We start from the raw sequence: 22,321 nt of genomic DNA, 5'->3' as shown, positions 1-22,321 counted from the left end.
TGCCTGTGCCTATGTGGCCATGAGCACGAGTATATGACTTATTTGTACCAGTAGGGGGCGCCAGAAACAGAGAGAGAGAGAGAGGTGGTGGTGCGGGGGGGGGGTTGCACCACTCAGTTCACACGGGTATGATTTTTTGTTATTGCTGATCATTAAAAAATATATATATAATCACACCCGTGTGAAGTGAGGGGCGCTCTTATCGTCATACATCACATTCCGTGCTCAACCAAACAAAATGTTTTGCATGCACAGTCACTGCCCTGACCTAAGTTGCTCCTCTCTCAGCAGCTGCTCTCTCCTGTCCAGCTCCCTGTGGTGCAGTGCCTCTCTCTCCTGCTCCGCCTTCAGTCGCTGCTCCCTCTCCATCTGCTCCCTCTGCCTCTGGGCCTGCAGGTCCTCCTGACGGAGCTGGAGCTTCCTGCGCTCCAGGGACCTCTGAGCTTCCAGGCGCTGCTGCTCCCGCTGCTGCTCATAGGCCGATTTCTCGCGCTCCACCTTGACATGGGTATCACGCTGCTGCAGCTGGGGCTCCGGGTGCAACTGGGCCGGCGGGTGTGGCTGGGCCTCCTGATGCAGTTGGGCCTCCGGGTGCAGTTGGGCCTCCGGGTGCAGTTGGGCCTCCGGGTGCAACTGGGCCGGCTGATGTGGCTGGGCCTCGTGGTGCTGCTCCGCCTGGGGATCAGAAAAAGGGAAGATGAACAGATGGAAAACGAACTGACAGAAAAACAGCAGCTGGTGTTAATTTGAAAGGTAAACAAGGTGAATGTACTATCTCTCTTTGGGACGATTAAATCAATTACTGTGATGATGTAGAACATTAATAGAACAACACAGAGTGTTGATCAAAGACGTAAACATGAAAATGATTTCATTAAATGTAACCACGTCCAGGTGTGTAGGAACTACCTCTGCAATTCTGGCACAACCACCAATTTAACTAACAAATTAAGTGTTGAAGTATATCTACAAGCTCAATGTGACACATTGGGAACTTGTAGATCTGCTATTTTCACTAGTTTCATTTGGGTCACAGGGAGACATACAAATCTCTCTTTGGGGTCTCAAGCTATACTGTACTTAACGTATACCAGTGGTTCTCAAAGTGGGGTCCAGGAACCCCCAGGAGTCGTTGAGGTGGTTTCAGGGGGTTCCCAGCTACATTAATGATAGTTAGGAACCAAATGGACCCTTACAGGTCTGTAAATCTGAAGAGTTATGGGGGTGCCGTTGCATTACCAAACTGCTGTAAGACTATATTTCCTAAACATCACGCCTCTCGAATTTACGGCATTTCTCAGATTGTTGGCATTTATTTATGAAATAAAAATAAAAATAATTAATGAAAACGCTTGACAGAAGCTTGCTTCACTCTTGTTCTGAACTCAATACCGCCCCCATCTGACGACGGGGTCAGGTCATAGAAATGGACCCACTGATCAAAAACCAATTCCCAAAACCACTTCTGACCGGTTGAGGCTGGCGCCTCTGGCGGTCCAGAGCGTTCTCGTCCGGCTGTTCCTGCTCCGGCTCCTCCTCCTCGTCGTGCGGCTGGTCCGGGTCTTCCTCCTCCAGTTTCTGAGGCTTTCCGGCCTGAGCCATCTCCTCCTCCGCTAGCTCCCTCTTCCGCTCCGCGTCTCCCTCTCGGTCCACCTCCTCCTCCTCCTCCTCCTCGGGCAGGGCAGGCTGGGACACCGCGGGGTGGGAGGGGACTTCTGACTGGACATAAACCTTTTCCTCCTCGAGGTCCAGCTGCAGAGCAGAGGGGCGTTGGACATTTGAGAAGATTGTGTGACACTGACAAGTGGGTCCATTTTTATGGGTCGCAGCGTAAATATCCCCTTTGTTTCTTTTCTTTTTAATTGTTTAAAAAAAAATTAAAGTCGGAAATTATTTTTAATAATAGAAATAAATGGCCACAATCTAAGAAATTCCATGAATTCTAAAGCAAATGTTTAAGAACTAGTGGTCCAGTGGTTCTCAAACTTTTTCCACGTCAGGGACCTGCAAATTAATATGTATTTTTTAGTGCAGAGCTCCATCTGAAAATCACTATTCTTGCATGACGAAATATTAAAGAATGCTTAAACGGTTAATTTGTTGAAATACAGTAGAAAACTAGAATAGGTCTCCAGGGCAGTTCAGGTTGTGGCCTCCTGGTGGCGCTATAATAGGCCAATGTGAAAAGGGTGCCATTTCTTCTTACGCCTTGGCAAATGGATGAATTGAGGCATTATGTTCCCATTTTCAAAAGTCGGCCTCCTGGTGGCGCTATAACAGGCCATTCTGGAAAATGTGGGGCAGAGCTTCATTGTTGGCATCCACCAGGTTAACTGTGCCGGAAATTAGCTGTACACAGACGGACACACACACACACACACACACACACACACTCACAGTGTGAGTACAAAACATACTCTCTCCCCATGCCTTCGGCCTGGTGGAGACGACAAATCACACCCGTGTGAAGTGAGGGGCGATCTTATCATCGCACATCATCATCTCATTCCGGCCAATCAGAATTTGCGTCCTCACCTTTGTCTTCAATGTTTGTGTTTACACAAACACTCAAAATTGTCCATTCATTGTCAATGGGATGTACCGGTAATGTTTGTGCTGGACAAAGTTTGTGCACATACACCAAAAGCTGGACATAGGAGCGGCCCTCAAAAATACTATATATATAAAAAATACTATATATATATATATATAACTGCGATTTATTTGATAAATCGGAGAATCAATCGATAAAATAATGCCTAAGAAATTACAGTAATCACTAGTTTCAGCCCAAATAGACCGCCAAAGTCCTGACGTGACTCGCTCATCCCCTGGTTCATGGAAGTTTTTCTCTATGGAGAATAACATGGGGTCATTTTAAAATTGTCTACAATAAGTAGTATAAGAACTGTGGTCCAAAAATGCGATATTGTCAGGGAGGTGTCTCTGTATCGTTTACGACAGTCAGTCAGTCATATTTCATACAGTCTGTTTCTAGCGAAAATGTAACTAATTCAGCAGCAGTAACATTAGCGTTTTCCCACAGTCCGTTGATTCTTGATATCCATACGAGTGAAACGGGATGATTTGTTTATTTTTCAAACACAGTTCTATTATATGAAGCGGTCTAAAATCCCCCTATGGGGATTACAATGCAAATAAAAAGTACATGAACCTGTGGACTTAGCGCCCTCTACCGATATTGACGTCAGACTTCGGTGCTCTATGGACACATTCCCAAACTGCCACATTACCCTGGACTGGGTGTCCTGGTGCTGCTGCTCCTCGTGTGGGTGTTCCTCTTTGTGTGGTTCTATCAACATGGGGGCAGGCTGGACGTGGGACTCGGCTGCGACCTGAGGCTGCTGGCCGTGTCCCAAGCTGGGCATCCTGTTCAGAGTCTCCCTGAGACGTTTGTACTCATCTACCTGCATCTGGTGGTGACACAAACACAAAGTACAGTTACAACTAACGCATCTTCACTAAAAAGAAAGGAGGGGGAAAAAAGTGTATCACTGGACTAACTTCTCTATAAAATGACTAACGGCAACTCACTCACAAACACTCTAAGACCGCCCCGTCTTCTTCTGAGAAACTTTATCTAACGAGGCAAGTCATTAAGAACAGATTCTAATTTTCAATGAAGCAAGGCTATCTGTCAGCTAAGTGTCTGACAGATAGCAGCACTTCTCCACCAGCACGTCCAATATAGTCTACTAATTTAGCGATAATAAAAATAGGACCGTTCTTGTGAGATCGGACCGGACATGGCAGAAAGCCTACAATACATGGGTAAAGAAATGCAGAGGTTTCTTAGCACTACACTATCTCTGGGTATACACTGTATATACAGTGGTTGTACAGTACACCCCCCCCTTACAATAATCAACAATGAAAATGACAGATGGTTGAGAATTGTTGGGTTGGGAATTGATAAGTGTGCTGCTGTAGGTGGTTTCCCCTATATGCTGTGTGGCTGTACCTGAGCTGCTGCCAGCGCACTCTTGTGGTCCTCTAAGGTCAGTGCAAGCTGGTCGTGGGCTGTCTTCAGGTCCTGATGCTGAATCTACACAAAATGCAAAAATGTTTAGTTTTTTTAAAGTTCTTATAGGACTTAATAATATATTAGTTTATTGGGCTCTTCAAGTTCAAATTGACCTTGTAATCAATCAATCATTGCCATGCGTCAGCCAAATTAACCCATTTTGGGCAGGAACCACTTTTGGTTTTAGCATTATGTTATGCTTTAGCTATTGAAAAATAGCAGATCTACAAGCTCATAGCACGCCACCGAGTGGAAACCTTGTATGCTACGAGCTTGTAGGTCTGCTATTTTTGAAAAATCGAACGACTGACATAGCAACATATAGCTTTTTCAGAAAACTGTCAGGATGTAGAAGACATTTTTAGAATCTGATCTCAGGTCAAAATGGGTTAAACTAGAAGTACACTTCTACTACCTGCACCACATGCTATGGAGAAGCATGGGGCTATACTTTGACCTTGCAATGTGACACTGACTCTTGCAAATTACATGAATTAATCACACTCAAATTGAACATAAAATGTATGACCCACCCTCGAATCCTGTAGCTGCACATGAATGTCCTGGTGGGCTTTTCTTAGCTGTTTGTTCTCCTCTCTGAGGTTATATGAATGCTCTACAGTTAGAGAAACATAAAGCATACACTTTAAAACTGTTGTTCTCCTCTCTGAGGTTATATGAATGCTCTACAGTTAGACAAACATAAAGAATACACTTTAAAACTGTTGTTCTCCTCTCTGAGGTTATATGAATGCTCTACAGTTAGACAAACATAAAGAATACCTCTCTGAGGTTATATGAATGCTCTACAGTTAGAGAAACATAAAGCATACACTTTAAAACTGGACATATAAAGGACAGGTAATTTATTGTTTTCTGCAGTGCATGTGGACACATTTTGTTTGTTCTTTTATAGCCAGCATCATAACCCCTAACAATGTAATGTAATGTAATTTATTTAACATGTACATAGATTCCATGTTTTTGAGATGTCTAAATTGTTGTTGTTTCCAGACATTAAGTTTTACTGTAATCTTGCATTAAGAATATTCCTTAAAAGTTCTTCGACAACATTAGACTTGTGCTTCAAACTGCAGTATTAGTTGAAAGTATAAAGTCTACTTAGTAGTAGACAGTATGTATCATTGAATTACACGGATATACATATTATACACATACAGTACATGCAAGAGCTGGGCAATTGGAAGAATAAGACGAGAAAACCTTGTCATTGGCAGACAATAAAAACCCTGAAAAAGTGAAACGTTAGGTCCCTTGAGCATGGTGCGACACTACCTTTGAGTTTGGAGATCTCCGTCTCTTTGGTCTGCTGCAGTTTGTCATAGCGGTCCTTGTGTTCGTCCAGGGTGTGCCCGTGCTCCTCTCCCTGGACCTGATGCTGCTCCTGCAGCTCATAGAACTGCTTCTTAAGGTCATCATGCTGGTTCTACAGCAGCCACAGTAGTTGACAAACCAACATGAGTCATATTGGGGTGCAACAGTTAATCAAACTGTTCTATTATTAAAACAAACTATCGATGATTTATTTAAATAATCAATTCATAATTGATCCCCATCCATCATTTTGAAAGACTTCCAAAACTTTAAAAAAGAATAGTGAAAATAGCAGATCTACCAAGCTGCTATTTTCTAAATCTTAAAATAATAAAATAATGTGCTATTATTTAAATCTGCTCTCATGTTCATAAAAGAGATCACAACAGGACTAAACTACACTTGGCAGTCAGAGGGATAGATAAACTCACCTTAAGCATCTGGTGCTGCACATGTAAAGAGTTGAATCTGCTGCCGGCATCTTGCTGTTTGAGCAGAACAAAACAGTTACAACCTCGCACACTGCATTGTTCCAAACACAGCCAATGTACAATGTGCAACAGGTGGGGTATTTAACCACTGCCTCAAGATACCTTTTCCTTGTTCAGTGATTGTTGATTTTCAAGTTTGTACACCAGGTAATCTGTAAAACAGCAGTCAGAGCAGAGGTCAACAACCAATCAATGCTCTACCATCAGTGCTTGTCAACGATTTGTGTCCAAGCCACACCAATTTACACCTGTATGTATTCATAACGAATATAGACAATCTACAAACCAGTGGTTCAGTGTGCTGTATTTTTGCAATATAAAACTATACAAAAACACCTATATATATTATTATTTTTACTACTATGACAGACAGACAGTATTTTTGCACAATAATTTCCCAATACAGAGGCAAACTCTGTACCCCTAAAACAATATTTAATGTTTCAAACCTAGCATCTCTCATTAATACATTTAAATTATATATATAAATGTTTGTGATACGACAATGTTTGATACGACAAACCCTCAAAGCTGGACATAGGAGGGGCTAGCTCCCCTCAAAAATAAAATAAAGTAGGCTATCTGTAAGCTCAGACGTTGTATGGTGACATACACGTTGTGAACTTGCAGATTGGCTACTTTCATTAATAACAGTGAATACAGGGGTGTGCCTTGAGTCGTTGACCTGCACTTTGGTGTGCCTTAAGCCACAAAATGTTTGAAAACGTTCTCTGGAAGACTGTTGAGAGTAGATAGGACTTCTCCTACCTTCTTTAGCCTTTTTGTGTTCCAGTCTTTCCTTCTGAAGAGACTTCTCCAGCCGTGAGCGATGCTCATACACAACTGTGAAGAAACAATGATGGATGAATGAATGAATAGAGATATGGGAGTAGACAGATTCAGGGGGGGGGGGGGGGGGTAATGAGGTGTGTAATGACCAGAGTAGTCTCGCGTGGCCAGACTGTTGCCTCTCGCCCTTTAAAAATGCTTCCGTCATACAGTCCAGAGCAGTGCTCTGGACTGTCTCTGAGAGCACGGAAGCTCTGATCATGAGCAATTATAAATCAAAATAATCGAAGCATATATAGCTTGCAGCTTAGCACAAATGGATATTAAAAAATAAAATGTAAAAATATATTTAAATATATTTTCGTGAACGGAAATGCCAGCTTCCTTGCTCGGATTTCGGGAGGTAATTCCAGACTCTATATAGAATTCAGAGATTGTGGAATAGTTGTCTTGCTATGCGAGACTATGACCAGAGGGTCAGTGTACTCTCATAAGACCAGCAAAGACAACACATGGATAAATAGTACCGTCTTGTCCAAAACATTGCCTTTCAGGGAGAAAAAAAAGAAAAGTTAATTATTGGAGGCAAGAATAGTACAGTTACTACAGTGCTATTATATCATATTGTACACTGCGTACCCTTTGCCATTCATCAAGCCTGAGATGAAGTTCTGGCCAACCATCTCCACGATCTATGGCTCTATGCAGTCTATGGAGACCAGCACCTGGTGTGCACCCTTCTGCTGATGGAGGTGTATGAGTCTACTACGAGAAGTAACCTCGCGTCACCAGACTTCCCACCTCGGAGGAAAGCCTGGTCTATGTTTCTAAATCACCCGTGTGCTCCGGTCTAGTTGTGGTCTAGAGTCCACTTAATTTCGGCATAGAGTAGCGAAAACGACGATCACTCTCTGCTGATTTCTGATCATCTGCGCCTTTGTTCAATTGACGCACACATGCACACCCGTACACGTACACACACACACACACACACACACACACACACACACACACACACACACACACACGGCCAGGCGTGGTCTAATAGTACTGTACACATTACTGTCTGGTGCTCTTGAACCCAGGGATATGAGAACCAAGACAGTGAGTGCATGGTTTCTGGCCATTTTATAGGAAGCAGAAGTCCCCTAAAAATTCCATAGACTAAAATGTATTCTTGGTGAATACATTGAAATATAGTGAATGGAATAGTACTCCAGATCAGGACTAGCCCCAGGCTAGATCAGGACGGCACTAGAGCTCTGTGAAGGGGTCAGGGGTCAGTTATTGGTGTGAAGTAGTTAGGGATTTCATACAAAGTATAAAATCATCAAAAGATGAAATCTGTAGATACAAGATTTCTGCCCGACAGCGGCAATAAGCTTCTTTCCTGTGCAGTATGTGACTGAGTATTTATTCAGCCAGACCATGTAGACACACTGCTACAGCTCCTCTATCAACACAAAGCTGTGGTATTTCTCACCTGTCAAATAGTAGGCATAAAATATACTTCGTTTTGATAGAATACCACAAATAAAATAGTGTGCCTAATCACCTAATGTTAACCTGCAGTGTAGAATCATGTGTTTTAATGTAACACCTACAGTGAGTGTACAACTGATTCCATATTGTACACCCCCAGCTAAAACTCAGGACTTTACTGTGTAGGAAAATGGAAGTCATTTTAGTAGGCCATCATTTTCAGTCATCAACAATTTATCTGACGCCATCCTGTCCAGGCTGCACCCGATGTGGTAACCCTTACCCCACCCATCTGCTACAGTACATCACACAATATAAAACAAACTATTCGCGATTGTTTGACCCAGACAGCTCTCATCCACTGGCAAAAAGCTGTGGTATTCCACAGTATGTCACTACTGAGGTCATATACTTACTAGTTCTCATACACTTGATTTAAAACCACATTCAACCTGTCGTCACTATTGTGGTCATGTTATTATAGGTGAAAGTTCAAGTTGACAACATTGTCGAAACCTGCGCAAATAGCTCAGAATTTGTAGATCGGATATTTTTGCAGTCTGACTTAGGACGAAGTGTACAGGTTTTAAGTGGTTAACGGGGGATGTTTTGCTGACTGTTGTCAATTTGCATCACATTGGAGAATAAATTACACCTATAGCTGGAACTGGAAGAAAGCCGCAAGAGACCTCTCCCCATTTCCCACGGAGTAATTCCCCTGTAATTTAGGGTGAGGCCGACGTGTTCATAAACCTTGAAGGCACAGCCTTTCTTATCCCTAACCCATTTGAACCTTTACAGGCCTGCTTCTGATTGAGCCCTTCTATTATACTGGAGCCTACCGCCTTCTCAATTGTTCTCAAATAGATATGTTAAATCTGTTTACTGTAGCTCACAAGTTCTCTACCCAAATATCCTTTGTTTTCAGACCTGTCCTGCACTATATGAAATAGGGATCGATTTTATTATTTCATAATCGAAAATATAGCCAAAATATAGGCTAATAAGTAAGGCTGCATGATATATCGAACATGTACCTTCATCAGAGTGAAGAATATAAGTATAAATCAAGTTGAGCAAAGCCACTCTTCTCTGCCCCTCTCTCTAACAGACACAGTTAACGATCGCTTGTTAAGTGCCTGCCAGACAGACAATCAGATGAAATGAAGGCAGGTGTACTGTAGAGTGAACTGAACATGTTCTCTTTATATCAAGTACTTCATACCAGCCCCTTATGAAACTACTTCTCACCAAATACAAATGGATTTCATTTTCCATCCTGAGTGGCAGTAACTAGCATACAATGAGAACTGAGAAGATCTCCACAAAGGTTTACTCATCAAAACTGATTATAAAACTGTAACCATCAAAGCATGCACTCAACATATAATGGTTATGTGACCATGTAATGTGCATAATATAAAATCTTAAAAGTTTTATATATTATTGATAAAAAAAAGAAAGAAGAGCAGAGCTGTCGACTATTTGATTTGGCTGATGGTCACTTTGTGGCATCCCTAATATGAAAGTCTGCAAAATCTATCTTAGTAAAAAGATATCCTCAGGTCACCTGGAGATCCACGGCTCCAATGTGGAATTCACAAGAAAATGTGAATTTCACATTTTCTTTTTGAGGCCAAGCCTGTGACGTCAATCATTCTATATTATAACATGATCAGTCATTTATGACACATCTATGAAGTATGATATATACCAGTAAGTACAAGCTCAAGGTTTCAATCAATTCAACTCACTTCAATTACAAAATTAATAAAGTTCAATATTAATTAAATCAAATCAAACTTAAAGTTACTTATTTTTCCTACTGGCAGTATACAAAATATATTTTGGTGCTGCTGATTGGTCCAGCAGCTTATGCGATTAGGTTCAGAGAGAGAGAGAGTGAGAGCGAGAGAGAGAGAGAGAGAGAAGTGCTGTATACTCGAGAAAACTACACAGCCTCCTGCAAATTTTGTGAGCCTATGAGCTTGTTCACACTGACACATTGTGTGTGTGCAGTGCACATAAAGGCTGCTGGAGCTAGCAACAATGAAATATCACTGGGAATAAAGAGTGAAGGGAAAGAAGGCCCATAAAGAGCAAAGAAAAGAAAACAGCCTTAGGTGAGCCTGTGTCTAGACTGTCAGGGTAGGGTACTGCAGAGCCCCCAAGACTCAATAATAACTCTAGTTCTTCCCCGTTCTCCTCACTGCCTATATCTTTCCTGCCTTGTGGGCTGGGTTGTCAAGCTGGTGATGTGGATATACTTCCTGAATGCCAGCTGAAGAGACTAGGGCAAGCTGTAAACTATTCTGCCTTACACCAACCCCAGTAGAACAGAATGACAGAGAGGAAATAAAGCGAGAGAAAGAGACAGAGATATACTGTAGATACATAGCATTATTGCTCTGTGAATCCACTAAAAGCTAGCCTGACACTCAGTCTGAATTTTCATTTCGTTTCACTTCATTATTCAGACTGAAAGCCCTCCCCACCATAGAGTATAAAGAAGGAGTCACCGCAGTGGGGGCAGCCATGTTTGTTGTTTGACACTGTCGAGTGACGGGGTTGATGGCCAATCAGCTGCTGCGATGAGATTTTCGATCGAGACTGACACCGCCGTAGGCAGAGTCACCAGACCTGAATCGCCAGGACATCTTTTTTTTAATGGTAGCGATTCAGGGCTGGAGCCAGGCTAACAAACGTAAGAATCATGCCTTGAACCCCAGCATCCCTATTCTGGGGGGAAAGTTCACCAAAAATAGCATATCTGCAAGCACACAACGTGTTACAATGCGATGCGTAGTGATCTTGTAGATTATTTTGGCAACGGAAATCAAGTCAGGTCTGTTTTACTAAAAATAGAGTTTAAGACTTTTACGTGGTGAAAGACTAATCTGTGCTCACATTATGAAAAGCTGTTCACACGTACTGTAGCATGACCTGCTAACCTAGTTTTGTTTGTTTTGTAACAATGACAGCACACATTGCACACATTTTAAACTGTCACTCAAGAAGACAACGCACTCAACCTGAAGTGATACCACTTTCATGTCAATTAAAGGACCACTTTTCAACATCTCTTCATATAATTGGTCCTCACTAATGTTCATGATAGACAGTCTGTGTCTCATAGGAGGGCTTTGGGCAGTTCGGACACCAGTGACATCATCATTAGGCATATCTTTTTTTAAACAAGATTTGTTTAAAAATATATTTAGATTTGTATTATCGTGAGAACGATGGCTTCAACTTTTGCATTGCAACTTTTCAGGAAAAGAAAGCCTGCCGTTTCTATTAGCTTGGATTCACCATCGATGATGTCACTGGTGGACGGGTGTCTGAACTGCCCACGGCCTTCCTATGAGACACAGACTGAGTAGGAAAAATGGTGGTATTTTATCATGTTATCAAAACTCCAAGAAAACGAACACATTTACTAGTCTTACACAGTTATTGATCAAATTAAGAAATCTAGAAGAGGGGGTGATTTAGACACTAAACTCCTCCAAACTGAATCTAGATGGATTTTTTATTTAAAGTCTGTCAATCCAGGTGGCTTGAATGAAGATCTCTCCCTCCAGTGCTACCTATAAAGTAAAAAGTTATATTCAAAAAGTGATTGTATAAGTCTGTCAACATGTGATGTACAATGTATGCAATATTCCTCTTTCCTATATAACTGTGATTTTGTATAATTATCCTTTCTGTAATATCCACGCCCACAATCAGGTGATGTCACCAATTAGTAATTCTCAGCACCTGAGCTGTATTGTTTTGTAGTTGTTTAAGAGTAAGTTCTTTGTCTGTGAAAAAACATAGCACTGACGAAGGTCTGAGGACCGAAACGTTTGCTTTTTAATTGCACCATGAGCACAGAGCACCATGAGCACAGCATTATAAAATAAAATATATTTTTCTAAGTCTCAAGTCTAAGGAGTTTTACTTCTTTTTCTATACGGTGAGCGAGTCTTTTCCTGTCAAAGTTTCCCTTAGGTATTTTATCATGAACATTAGTTAGGACCAATCATAGGAAGAGAAGTTGAAAAGTGGTGAAGTGGTCCTTTAATACTTGGCTCTGTACTTGGTTTGCTTTTTTAGCCACTCTAGTCTACACCAAATCTGTTAACCAAAAATGTACACGTCGCAACACAATGTTTTGTGAGCTTGTAGATCAGCAATTCTAGGCAGATGTTTTCCCCAGAATAAGGATGCTGGGGTACTTTAAAAACAAATCTGTTCTCCAAGACGGTTATTTTATTAAAATGTTTATCTTATTATACCACACACACAGTGTCACGCACACACACACACACACACACACACACACACAGTGTCACGCACGCACACACACACACACACACACACACACACACACACACACACACACACACACACACACACACACACACACACACACACACACACACACACACACACACACACACACACACACACACACACACACACACACACACACACAGTAGCTTGTCATTACTTGCATCACAGTCATATCAGCATGTTATACTGTTGAGGTCATACACTTTGTTTTTGTTTTTAAGGGAAGTGGGCAGTCTCTCCCACTCTCAGTATGTGTTGACCAGGGAGAGAGACATTTAGGAAGCTGAGAGGGACATGGGGGTGGAGGGCTGGAGGCACAGGAGTGAAGCTTCTGATGGGATTTGATTATAGCTGTACAGTCCCCACATGACGTTCTTATGAGACCTTAACCACTTTTCGAAATTATTACCAAAATATCCGATTTGCAATGCAACACGTTGTTATTTTCCACTGTTCTACTGGCTACCATGTTCAAATAATAAAACAATGTCTGATCAGTTTCAAATGAGTATAGAGTGAAGGCAGCAGAGTCATTTACAATGTCAGACAAAATGTGTCAATGCCCACTATGAGACCTACTGTGTTTTCAGTTCAGCCCAAAGCGACACACCCTCTTTCTGGGGAATACTGCACACATCCAGCTGAGATCAAAACAGACTAGTATGAGTTTAAACATTAAAGCTGCAATCCACAACATTTTTAGTGGATAAAACATTATTTTGACCAATATGTATGTTAAGTAAGTGGTTCCCGAGTAATGTGGCCCATTGCTCAGCAGCAGGGTGAGGCGGTTTAACGCCCTGGACATGACACTAGTATATTGCAGAGATTTACTCCCAATCCAACCCTTGATGCCTTGCCATGCCAATCAGGGAGGCATTGGGTCCCACTTTTATAGTCTTTGGTATGACCCACCCGGGGATTGAACCCCGACCTCCCAAATCTCAGGGCAGACACTAACAATTGATCTGTATGGTAGACTAGAGTATGTTAATACAAACTGCAGTGTTTGTATTTGGTCTGCCTGTTCTGATGTTGAGAAATTCTGATCCTGTGCTCAAGTAGGACCACTACTGGTTTTACAGGTGGTACTACCAGAAGGTCAATATACACTTTCTCCCTTGCAAGCAGGCATGCTCTATTAGCTCAGCTTAGTGTGGTAGACATTTTGGCACTCAGACATGAGAGTTATTACAGATTGCAATAGTAACTAAATGCAAAACCAGACAGTGTTAGCCAGAGAAGAATGGTGTATAGATGAAGTTTCAAGAGGTTTTATAACTTTTATTTGTCAGTTGTCACTTACTCGAGTGTAAGTATGAGCAGTGAAATGTTGGATTTGTTTACAGTCAATCTACTGCTCATAGTCTTGCGGTCTCCTTTCTTAGGCATGTTGCCCTCTCATTATGTGTTGTCTCTAATGTCTCATTATTTCAGAAATTCCAACAGAATTCTGCAAAAAAAGAGAAGGCCTGCAGGTAGGTAGGCCTGCATGCATCACCTTAGGCTCCTTATAATTAACCAGTAAGGCGTGGGTGCTGGGCGAGTGCTGGAGCTTTGGCATCGGGGGTCAAATCAACATATGGAATGAATTCTGTACTGGAGCGTGTCTTGAGTGTACAGGGTTAGATGAGGTCAGATCAACATATGGAATGTCAGAACAGGTCAGCTCCATATATGAAGATCTATGCGTTTGAGGTTTTAGGTCAGATGTAGAGTTGCTGGGCGTCTCCATATATGCAGATATGGAGATCTAAGGATCTCCATGATGTCACGTGATGGGCATGAGATGTCAAGAGGCATGACCATATAATTATGGAGGCGTGATGTCACGAGGCGTGACCATATATGGAGACGTGATGTGAACTTGAAGTGATGTCTCTCACATGCACAAGACTGTGAATCTATATTATCAGCTGATATTTATATCTGCAGCAGATGTTACTTTCTCTACCTGTACAAGAAGCATTTCTGTCTAATATTATTCCTGTTTTGACCATGATATACCGTATGTATATTTGACATTTTGCCATCTTGTTATCAGACTTCGTTTACCGTGTTTCTTTCTCTACTCTCTATCCTTATGAGTCTTTTCTTGAACTGCACAACATTGAGAACTTTGTAACATAATGTTGGGATTGGGAATACTAGTACTAATCCAACCAAACAGGTCCAAGCACTGCAGCACCTAGCAACACAATCCCACTAAGCCTACACATCAATGGGTTCATTTTTCCACCTAGCCTTATCTGTTACCCACTTTAGAGAAAACGGGAACCAAGGCTTAGTGACAGCGCGTGTCCCCTAAGGCCAATGGATCATGTCCCATATGGTGTTGTTAAAGTGCATGGTCAGAACAAACAAGGGGCCCTAGTAAGGCAGTGACCTTTACTGGTCTCCTGGGTTAGCAGTGGAGAGGTTGGCGTTGGTCAGAGTTGGCTAGTGGTGTGCAGACTGGACGCGTATCAAATCACAAGCAGCACTATTAAATGTTACTGGGATGCCTGGTTTTTGTGTTTGCATGGGTGTGTGTGCACACTGCACACTGAATAATCACATTTGTAATGTATATTGCACAGGTGTACATACTGTATAGATATGCAAATTAGGGATGCTCTGATCAGGATTTTTGGGAGCGATCTCGATCACCGATTGTTTTTCTCATGATCGGCTGATACCGATACCGGTCTTGTGCGTTACCAAGAATTTTCTTCACCAATGCTTTTGAAAAGGTGTCTACTAACATATCCCATCCCGAATTGTTGACAGCTGCTGAAAGTTGGGGTACCATCAACAGCATCAAATGTTCTGAATTTCATTATGCTTTAAATAGCATGTGACGTGTCAAACTAGGTGGTTTTCATCATTCTGAATCCATTCCAAGCATTAGTTTTGCATGAAAGACACTCCTTGGGCTAAAAACGGCCATAGACACTTGCCCAAATGAGCCCTAATGTGCTGTCCTCATCACATTTGTGATGACGGCTATGGAGTTTTTAAGCCCAAGGAGTGTTTTTCGTGCAAGACTAATGCTTGGAATGGATTCAGAATCATGAAAACCCCCTAGTTTGACCCCTAGTTTGGCCATAGCCACTTGCCCAAATATGCCCAAATCTGCTGACTTCATCACATTTGTGATGACGGCTATGGCCATTTTTAGTCCAAGGACTGTTTTTCGTGCAAAACTAATGCTTGGAATGGATTCAGAATGATGAACATGCTACTTAAGGCATAATGAAATTTAGAGAATTTTGCCTTATAATGGTTGTATGGTACCCCAACTTTCAGCAGCTGTCAAAAATTCCTCTAGGGTGGTTGAATATAAACCAATGTGGGATATGTTAGTAGACACCTTTACAAACACATTGGTGAAGAACGTTCTTGGTAAGAAATGTATTCCCAGATTTTATTAATATCCCCTGACTAAAAGGGGCAAATTTGAATATTTCGAAAATCATCATACAGTACATCAAAACCCACGTCAAAACTGTTCCCGTGTGGGGAGGAAGGGGAGAATGTTTAGGCCTGTCACAAAGATGAAAAATGATATACTAAATATACTATATATCTGATTGACATTTATACCACTTAAATGGTGTAAATTGATAGGGTAAATTGCCAATCACAGATAGGGTAAACTGCAGATCACCGGTCAGAGTGAATCGGTGGCCAATTATATCGGAGCATCTCTAATGCAAATGCATGTATACAGTACGTGTGCCTGTGCATATACAGCTGGTTTTACTGGCAAACGTATGTGATACTGATGTCAGTCCTTTCACATACACGACATGCAGTGAATGGTCAGGTGTACACAGTTCTTTATGGTTGCCCAGAAATATTTACTCATACAACTGCATCAACACAGGCCAAGCGTAAGGCCCAGATGAGTATATCAAACTCATAAATACTCACTCACAATATCGCCCCAAAACTCAAAATGCATTTCCATATAGCTCATGACCTCACATCTAATCCTCTCTCTTTCCTGTCACTGTGAGCTTAGAGGACGTACCAAGGAGTATCTGATTCCATGATTACAAAACATGGCTCACCCTGATCCATTACAGTTCAGTGAAAAAGGACAGTAATCAGATTACAGGTGTTGAAAAAAGAAGTAAAAAGTGATTACCTAATTATTACTCAGCAGCAATTGACTGTTTTCCTGGGTGGGGTGCTGGTTGGTAAAGTGTCCAAACTCAGCTGTCTTTTACTCAAATTGTGACTCAGATTACTTTTGCAACTCTAGACAGGTGGGAAGTGGGACTTCTACATCAATCATCTAACTCATCTGACTTCAAGCTGAAGAAGAGCCACTTGTACATTGTAAAAGTCTCCAACCTACTGGAGTTTATATGTAAAGCCTGGATAATTCTGTTGTGAATTCAGTCAAAAATAGTAATAAAGAAAAATATATAATAATAATAACAATACAGATTGGGCACTTTCATAGCTATAGAGGGTATGCGCGTGATCATCATACCAGGAAGTTATGCGGAAATGCCTACTTTCTGGCCTTGACAGCCCATACATCCAAACAGAAAAGTCATATTTGATTGCATTAAATTACTTTAATCAACATCAAATTCACTTTGTCACTCACTTTGCCACTCGATCTGTCATTCACTTTATGCATGCGCATACCCTCTATTTATTGTTATTTCAACCTATAGTATTTAAATGTATTGCAAATGTGAAGGTATCGAGAGGCGTTGCTGTAGTGTAGAATAGAATCTGATATTCTACTGTGAAACAGAAACAAGTGTTTAAAAAAGTGTGCTCTTCCATGCAGCCTGGCCATCTCTGCTGATTCAGAGCACGCCTCTGTTTGAAATTCAGAGATGGAGATAGTTTCAGATGTGAATCGGCCATTCATCATCTAAAACAACAATGACTGGGCAATATTTATCACTGCAGGAATTGTTTCATTAGAGGGATGCTATTTTGGTCACGCAAACGTTTGCCAAGACTCTCATAAGAATCCAGATCTAAACAAATATTTGTCCTCCAGCACAGAGTAAATGAAGACCATGATCATTGTAATATCACTTTGTAAATCAGTTACAGGACCAGGAAGAAAAAACAATTAATAATTGTATATGGCACTCAATTCTCTTCCTATAATGAATTGAATAGTAGCATAGCATTATGGCCAACAGACATGTGTATTGCCAAGGCAGACACATCAGGATACATGCACATAGCTGTAAGTGCCAGTTGGTTATTTTAATGACTGACAACAGTGCATCTATACCTCCCACTCCAAATGCCTAAGCTGTAGCCCACCTCTATATATAGGTCACTTACAACATAGCATAGGCTATATCAAATGACCGTTGTCTGAAAATTTACTGCGTCTTCTCCACCATTTCTGAACAATGACAACATGGGTGTGGTGTTTTTCTGCAATGCAAAAGGTCCCAACTGTAATTTTACCTATGGGCAAGTCTTTGTGTTCTCTGAACTGAATACGCTTCGATGCACAGCTTTAGGGGCATGTTGGCTCTGTTCCATAGCTCCAATGCGTTGCATTTAGAGCTATGTTACCGATGACTTCCAGGGCTCGCATGAATGCAGACCAGCCTCTCGTCTTTAGCGTAAAAAAAAGAACGTTTTTGCTACTCACCAAAACAAAGGCGGGTTGTGTTGTTAGAAAGCCTACTTTCCTTAGTGGAAGCACTCTGAGCCCCCAACCACACGTAGAAACGGTATTTTTTGGCCAGAAAGGGATTTTCTTTCACCGGAGGAAAATCATTCTCTATGAGTGTTTTCTCTGGGCAATATCGGTAGAGGGCGCACTGGCGCAGTGGAGTAACAAATAACATTTGAATTCGACGTATTTCAAAATTGTATACACTGTATGCGGCCGCATAAGTTGCGCTGGTCAAAAGCACTTCCATTCCATTATTGTTGTGGTCAAGTCATTAAAATAAAAACTTAACTTATTAAAGCTATTTGATTTTTATCACTTGAAATATTGCCGATTGAATATAGGCAGTATCAATTTGAAATTAATAAAAGATACATTTAGATAAACCGTGAGAAACACTAGAGGTGCGATTCAAGAATTTGAGTGAGAGCTAAAGCAGACTCAAAGCAGTGTGAATTTTGATTTGGGGGGTTTAAGAAGACAGCATAACAATTACTTTCCACTACTTCGTCAGAATTTGAACACCTTTGGGCATATATGTCTATCACGATCAGCTCCATTTGTCTTTTGTGTTTGACTGACATGTTGTGAACATCACACTAACTGAAAAATGTGTAGGAAGTTCCTAGTAGGAAGTTTAGGAACTATAATTTGTTCATTTTAGTGAGCTGTGATGATACCATTGTCTATAGCTTTAGGACTAATGAATAGAAAGGAAGCACATCTAGGCTGTCTTATATCTTAGACTTGTGTCCAATGGCAAATAACAAAAAATCACACCCATGTGAAGTAAGTGGTGCAACTCCGTGTGGGGGTCCCCGGGGGAGGGGGGGGCAGATTCCCGATTCCCGATTCCGGTGAGCCACCCCACGTCCGAAACAGTTGAGAAATGACAGAGTTACTGTGTGGGGGTCCCTCTACTGTACCCTCTACTGTACTGTCACTGTACTGTACTGGCACACCTGAAATCACCATATATACAGTTATGTGCGTGTGTGTGTGTTAGGTTGCACACAGGTGGTGAAAAACAACCATGCTGTTTTCATTCTCATAGCCAGCCATCCAGCCAGCTACCCACACACATACTCACTTAAGGAAGTGGTTTGCACCACTTAAAAAGACAATTTACAAGCTCACAACATGTCGCAATGTGATGCTTTGTAGGCTTGTAGATAGTTTTTGAAAAGTTAAATATTTTTTTCTTTTACAATTTATAACATTTGCTCCAAGATCATAATGTAGTTAAAACTGAGTGCAGCTATACTGTGATGCTACCATCAGCATGGCAGTTGTTAACAGTTGGACACAGAGAAACTAACTAAACTTATATACGGTATTCAGTTTCCAGCGGCTACTCTAGCATCCTGGTGCTAGTATGATGTATGTTGTGAAGAAGGGGTAAACAGCATGGCCGCCAATGGCTAAACCCATTCATGGACAGGTTGGTTATTCCACATAGAAGAGACTATAGCCTTCCCAACCCTCTTTTCCGTTGGAGCCCAATGTAACAACGTTATGACTACTTCTAAACTAAGGTAGGTATAGCAGTTGAATTACACTGACATCTCTCTACAAGGCTGTAAAACTGGCTCTGCAGGCTGGAGCACAGGTTTGGTGCAGATGTGCTCTTACTACTATCTCAGCTGAGATGTCCCCCAGGGCAGGGTGGCTACAACAACCATGTGTGTTTGTGTGCAGAGACTTGCACTAATACAGTCAATAAATCACACACTCACATTCAAGTACTGTTACGGACTGTTAGATCTATACAATATACCGGTAGGCTGGAAATAACCATGTAGTATAGGCTATTAGGCTGCTAATACAACTTAATGTTACCTAGTTCACAGTACACAATATATAGTAACCTCTAGGTCCAAGATGACACTTGGAAAGTTGCTTCAACTTGACACCTACCACAGAACATTAATTGGGCTTTTGTCATCTTTTAGTTACTCCTTTTTACGCATTTAATTAATTTCTACCTCAAATGTTGTGTTACATACATACAATACAAATGTACCCCTTAGCTTAGTGCAATTGGGCCCATTGCATTAAATGTCCATTTGGTTACACTGACTGAGGGCTTTACTGTGCAATGTTACATCAGTTAGTTTTTCAAAGTGGGGTCCAGGGATCCTCAGGGGTCCTTAATGATGGGTTTCCAGGGAGTCCCCAGATAATTATTGATAGGAACCAAATCTAAATGTACCCTTACATACATGTTACAAAATAGGCTATGTAACTAAGAGTGTACAATACATTTGTACATTTGTCTGTGGTCAAAAATGCATAGGAAACGGGGGGGTCATGGAAATGAAAAGGTTTGAGATTAACTATACAATCACAACGCTCGTCAGTCATGAGAGGTGTGTTTACAGTACCTTGAAGCTGCGCAGAGAGGGACTCCTGATGCTGCTGGTACTTCAGTGCCATCGCTTCCGTCCTCTTCAGCTGCTTGTGCATCTCGTACGAGATCATCCCCCCGTAGATCATACCGAACACCACGGTGGCCAGCAGCAGCGACTGGAAAATCCTCCTCTGCCTCCGCGAGCACACCCCGCTACCCATGGTGGTAGTGGCGGTGGACCTCCCGCTCCCCTCCGCCCCAGACCGAACGAACCCCGTGTCTGCTGCCTGCTGGAAACTTCCACTCACTTTTCTGCCCCCCCGACTGTTCTGTCCCTCACTGCATGTCCTCCAGATGTTCTTCTACGGGACTTCACCGATGGTCCCTACACTGTATAGGTGATCAGTGATCTTATGAAGGACTTCTCAGTGATGCATGATCGCCACATCCACACAAACCCCCCTCCAGTTACTTCAGAGGGGCTGAAGCTCAGATTTTTCGTTTTGACTTGAACAACTCGCATCAAACTCCTCCCGTTGTTTCCTGAAAAGCAAGAAGGCAAAGGCAGCGCAACAGTCCGCAGCACCATTCGCGTAATCCTTTACGACTAGACAGATTGAACTAAAGTGCTGCTGACCAACAGAAGCGGAAAATATTTGTTTTTTTTAGACGGTGGCCTACGTTGCACCTAGTTTAGTGTAGTTACGTGTCACCTAAAAAGCAAAGCAGCTGCCTGCCATCCAAATGCAACTCTAAAAGGAAGTCCCACCCCTCCGAAAACAAGGCCTTAATTACCCTACTCCCGCCCCACAAAGGAAGACATTTTACCCAATTGGTCACCGCAGAGCTCTGTCAAAAAGTTCCTGGAATGTGAGGGTGGAGGGTCTGGGACTCTGTGGGTCCGACTCTGGGTAAAAGTTGCAGGACAGGATTGAGGATTACCACCCACCCCCTTTCCCCTCACTGTATGCACCCGATGTAGGGTGGATTCATACTAGGCTGGCTTGGACAGCCTCATAGCGGGGATTCTTCCCCGCAAAAAAATGAAAATAAAAACAAAGTTTCTTCCCCGCATATGGGGAAGAATCTTCAGTGAATCCCCGCTATGAGGCTGGCCAAGCCAGGCTAGATTCATTCATACTACACCGGGTGCACCCCCCCCCCCCCCATTTAATTGTTATGGTGAATTGGGCCCTATTGTAAACAAGTGTAATACTATCATGGTGTCGTCCACAGTTAACCGTTTTGTATTGAGTTGTGCTTGAAACTGTAATTCTCCAATCTGTTAATAAATTCACCTCAATCAGGTCCGTTGTGTTCTCTGTCTGACTGTCTGTCCGTCCGTCCCACATGACGTTTAAAATGGTTTACTTTTAATATAGGTTCTCAACGTCGTAGAGTTCTGACCTGGGACCACCAGTAGGGTCCCAAATCTACCTTAATTAGTCAGACTGAAGCTCAGCTGCATGCTCAGAGGGTTTTTTTCTAGTGTTATATTTTATTTTATTTTTAATTCTTAATGATTTAAACACTGAATCTGTGCCTATGTGAACCTGCTCATATGTAAAGTACAGATTTAATCAAAAAACGTGCATGTCTGTTATTAAATAGAAAGCAATGCATGCACATTATTTGAACATATTGATATAAAAAATGGACTTAATTAACTGTTAACTGCCTGCCACAATTTAAAATAACTAAATTTCAATGTAATGTCAGTCATTCTTATAAGTTAGTCTTCAAAAGGTAGTTTATCATCAGCCTCATATGGTTTCCTCTAGCTGTATTCTAAGAAAAATGTTGGTCAGACAAATCAGGTAAAGGGGGTACTGAAGCCA

At 41.8% G+C, this 22,321-nt stretch overlaps 1 protein-coding gene across 4 annotated transcripts in view; it reads right to left on the bottom strand.

Moving 5' to 3' along the window:
* Window positions 1–21,223, bottom strand: part of golim4a (golgi integral membrane protein 4a) — a 29,980-nt gene extending 8,757 nt beyond the window's left edge. The window contains exons 1-10 of one of the 4 annotated variants that reach the window (XM_080772527.1): window positions 20,518–21,223; window positions 6,640–6,714; window positions 5,974–6,023; window positions 5,812–5,865; window positions 5,342–5,492; window positions 4,579–4,661; window positions 3,983–4,066; window positions 3,255–3,434; window positions 1,471–1,752; window positions 269–675 (exon numbers count right to left, since the gene is read on the bottom strand). In XM_080772527.1, coding sequence (XP_080628653.1) covers window positions 269–675; window positions 1,471–1,752; window positions 3,255–3,434; window positions 3,983–4,066; window positions 4,579–4,661; window positions 5,342–5,492; window positions 5,812–5,865; window positions 5,974–6,023; window positions 6,640–6,714; window positions 20,518–20,704 — 1,553 coding nt within the window. In that variant the 5' untranslated portion in view covers window positions 20,705–21,223. The remainder of the gene's footprint in view (window positions 1–268; window positions 676–1,470; window positions 1,753–3,254; window positions 3,435–3,982; window positions 4,067–4,578; window positions 4,662–5,341; window positions 5,493–5,811; window positions 5,866–5,973; window positions 6,024–6,639; window positions 6,715–20,517) is intronic. The other 3 variants (XM_080772528.1, XM_080772529.1, XM_080772530.1) reach the window with 3 other exon arrangements.
* Window positions 21,224–22,321: the final 1,098 nt, after the last annotated feature.

Source organism: Protomyctophum bolini (assembly GCF_963924005.1).
Source record: "Protomyctophum bolini genome assembly, chromosome: 9".
NCBI lineage: Eukaryota > Metazoa > Chordata > Actinopteri > Myctophiformes > Myctophidae > Protomyctophum > Protomyctophum bolini.
This window is presented reverse-complemented; position numbering and strand designations above follow the sequence as displayed.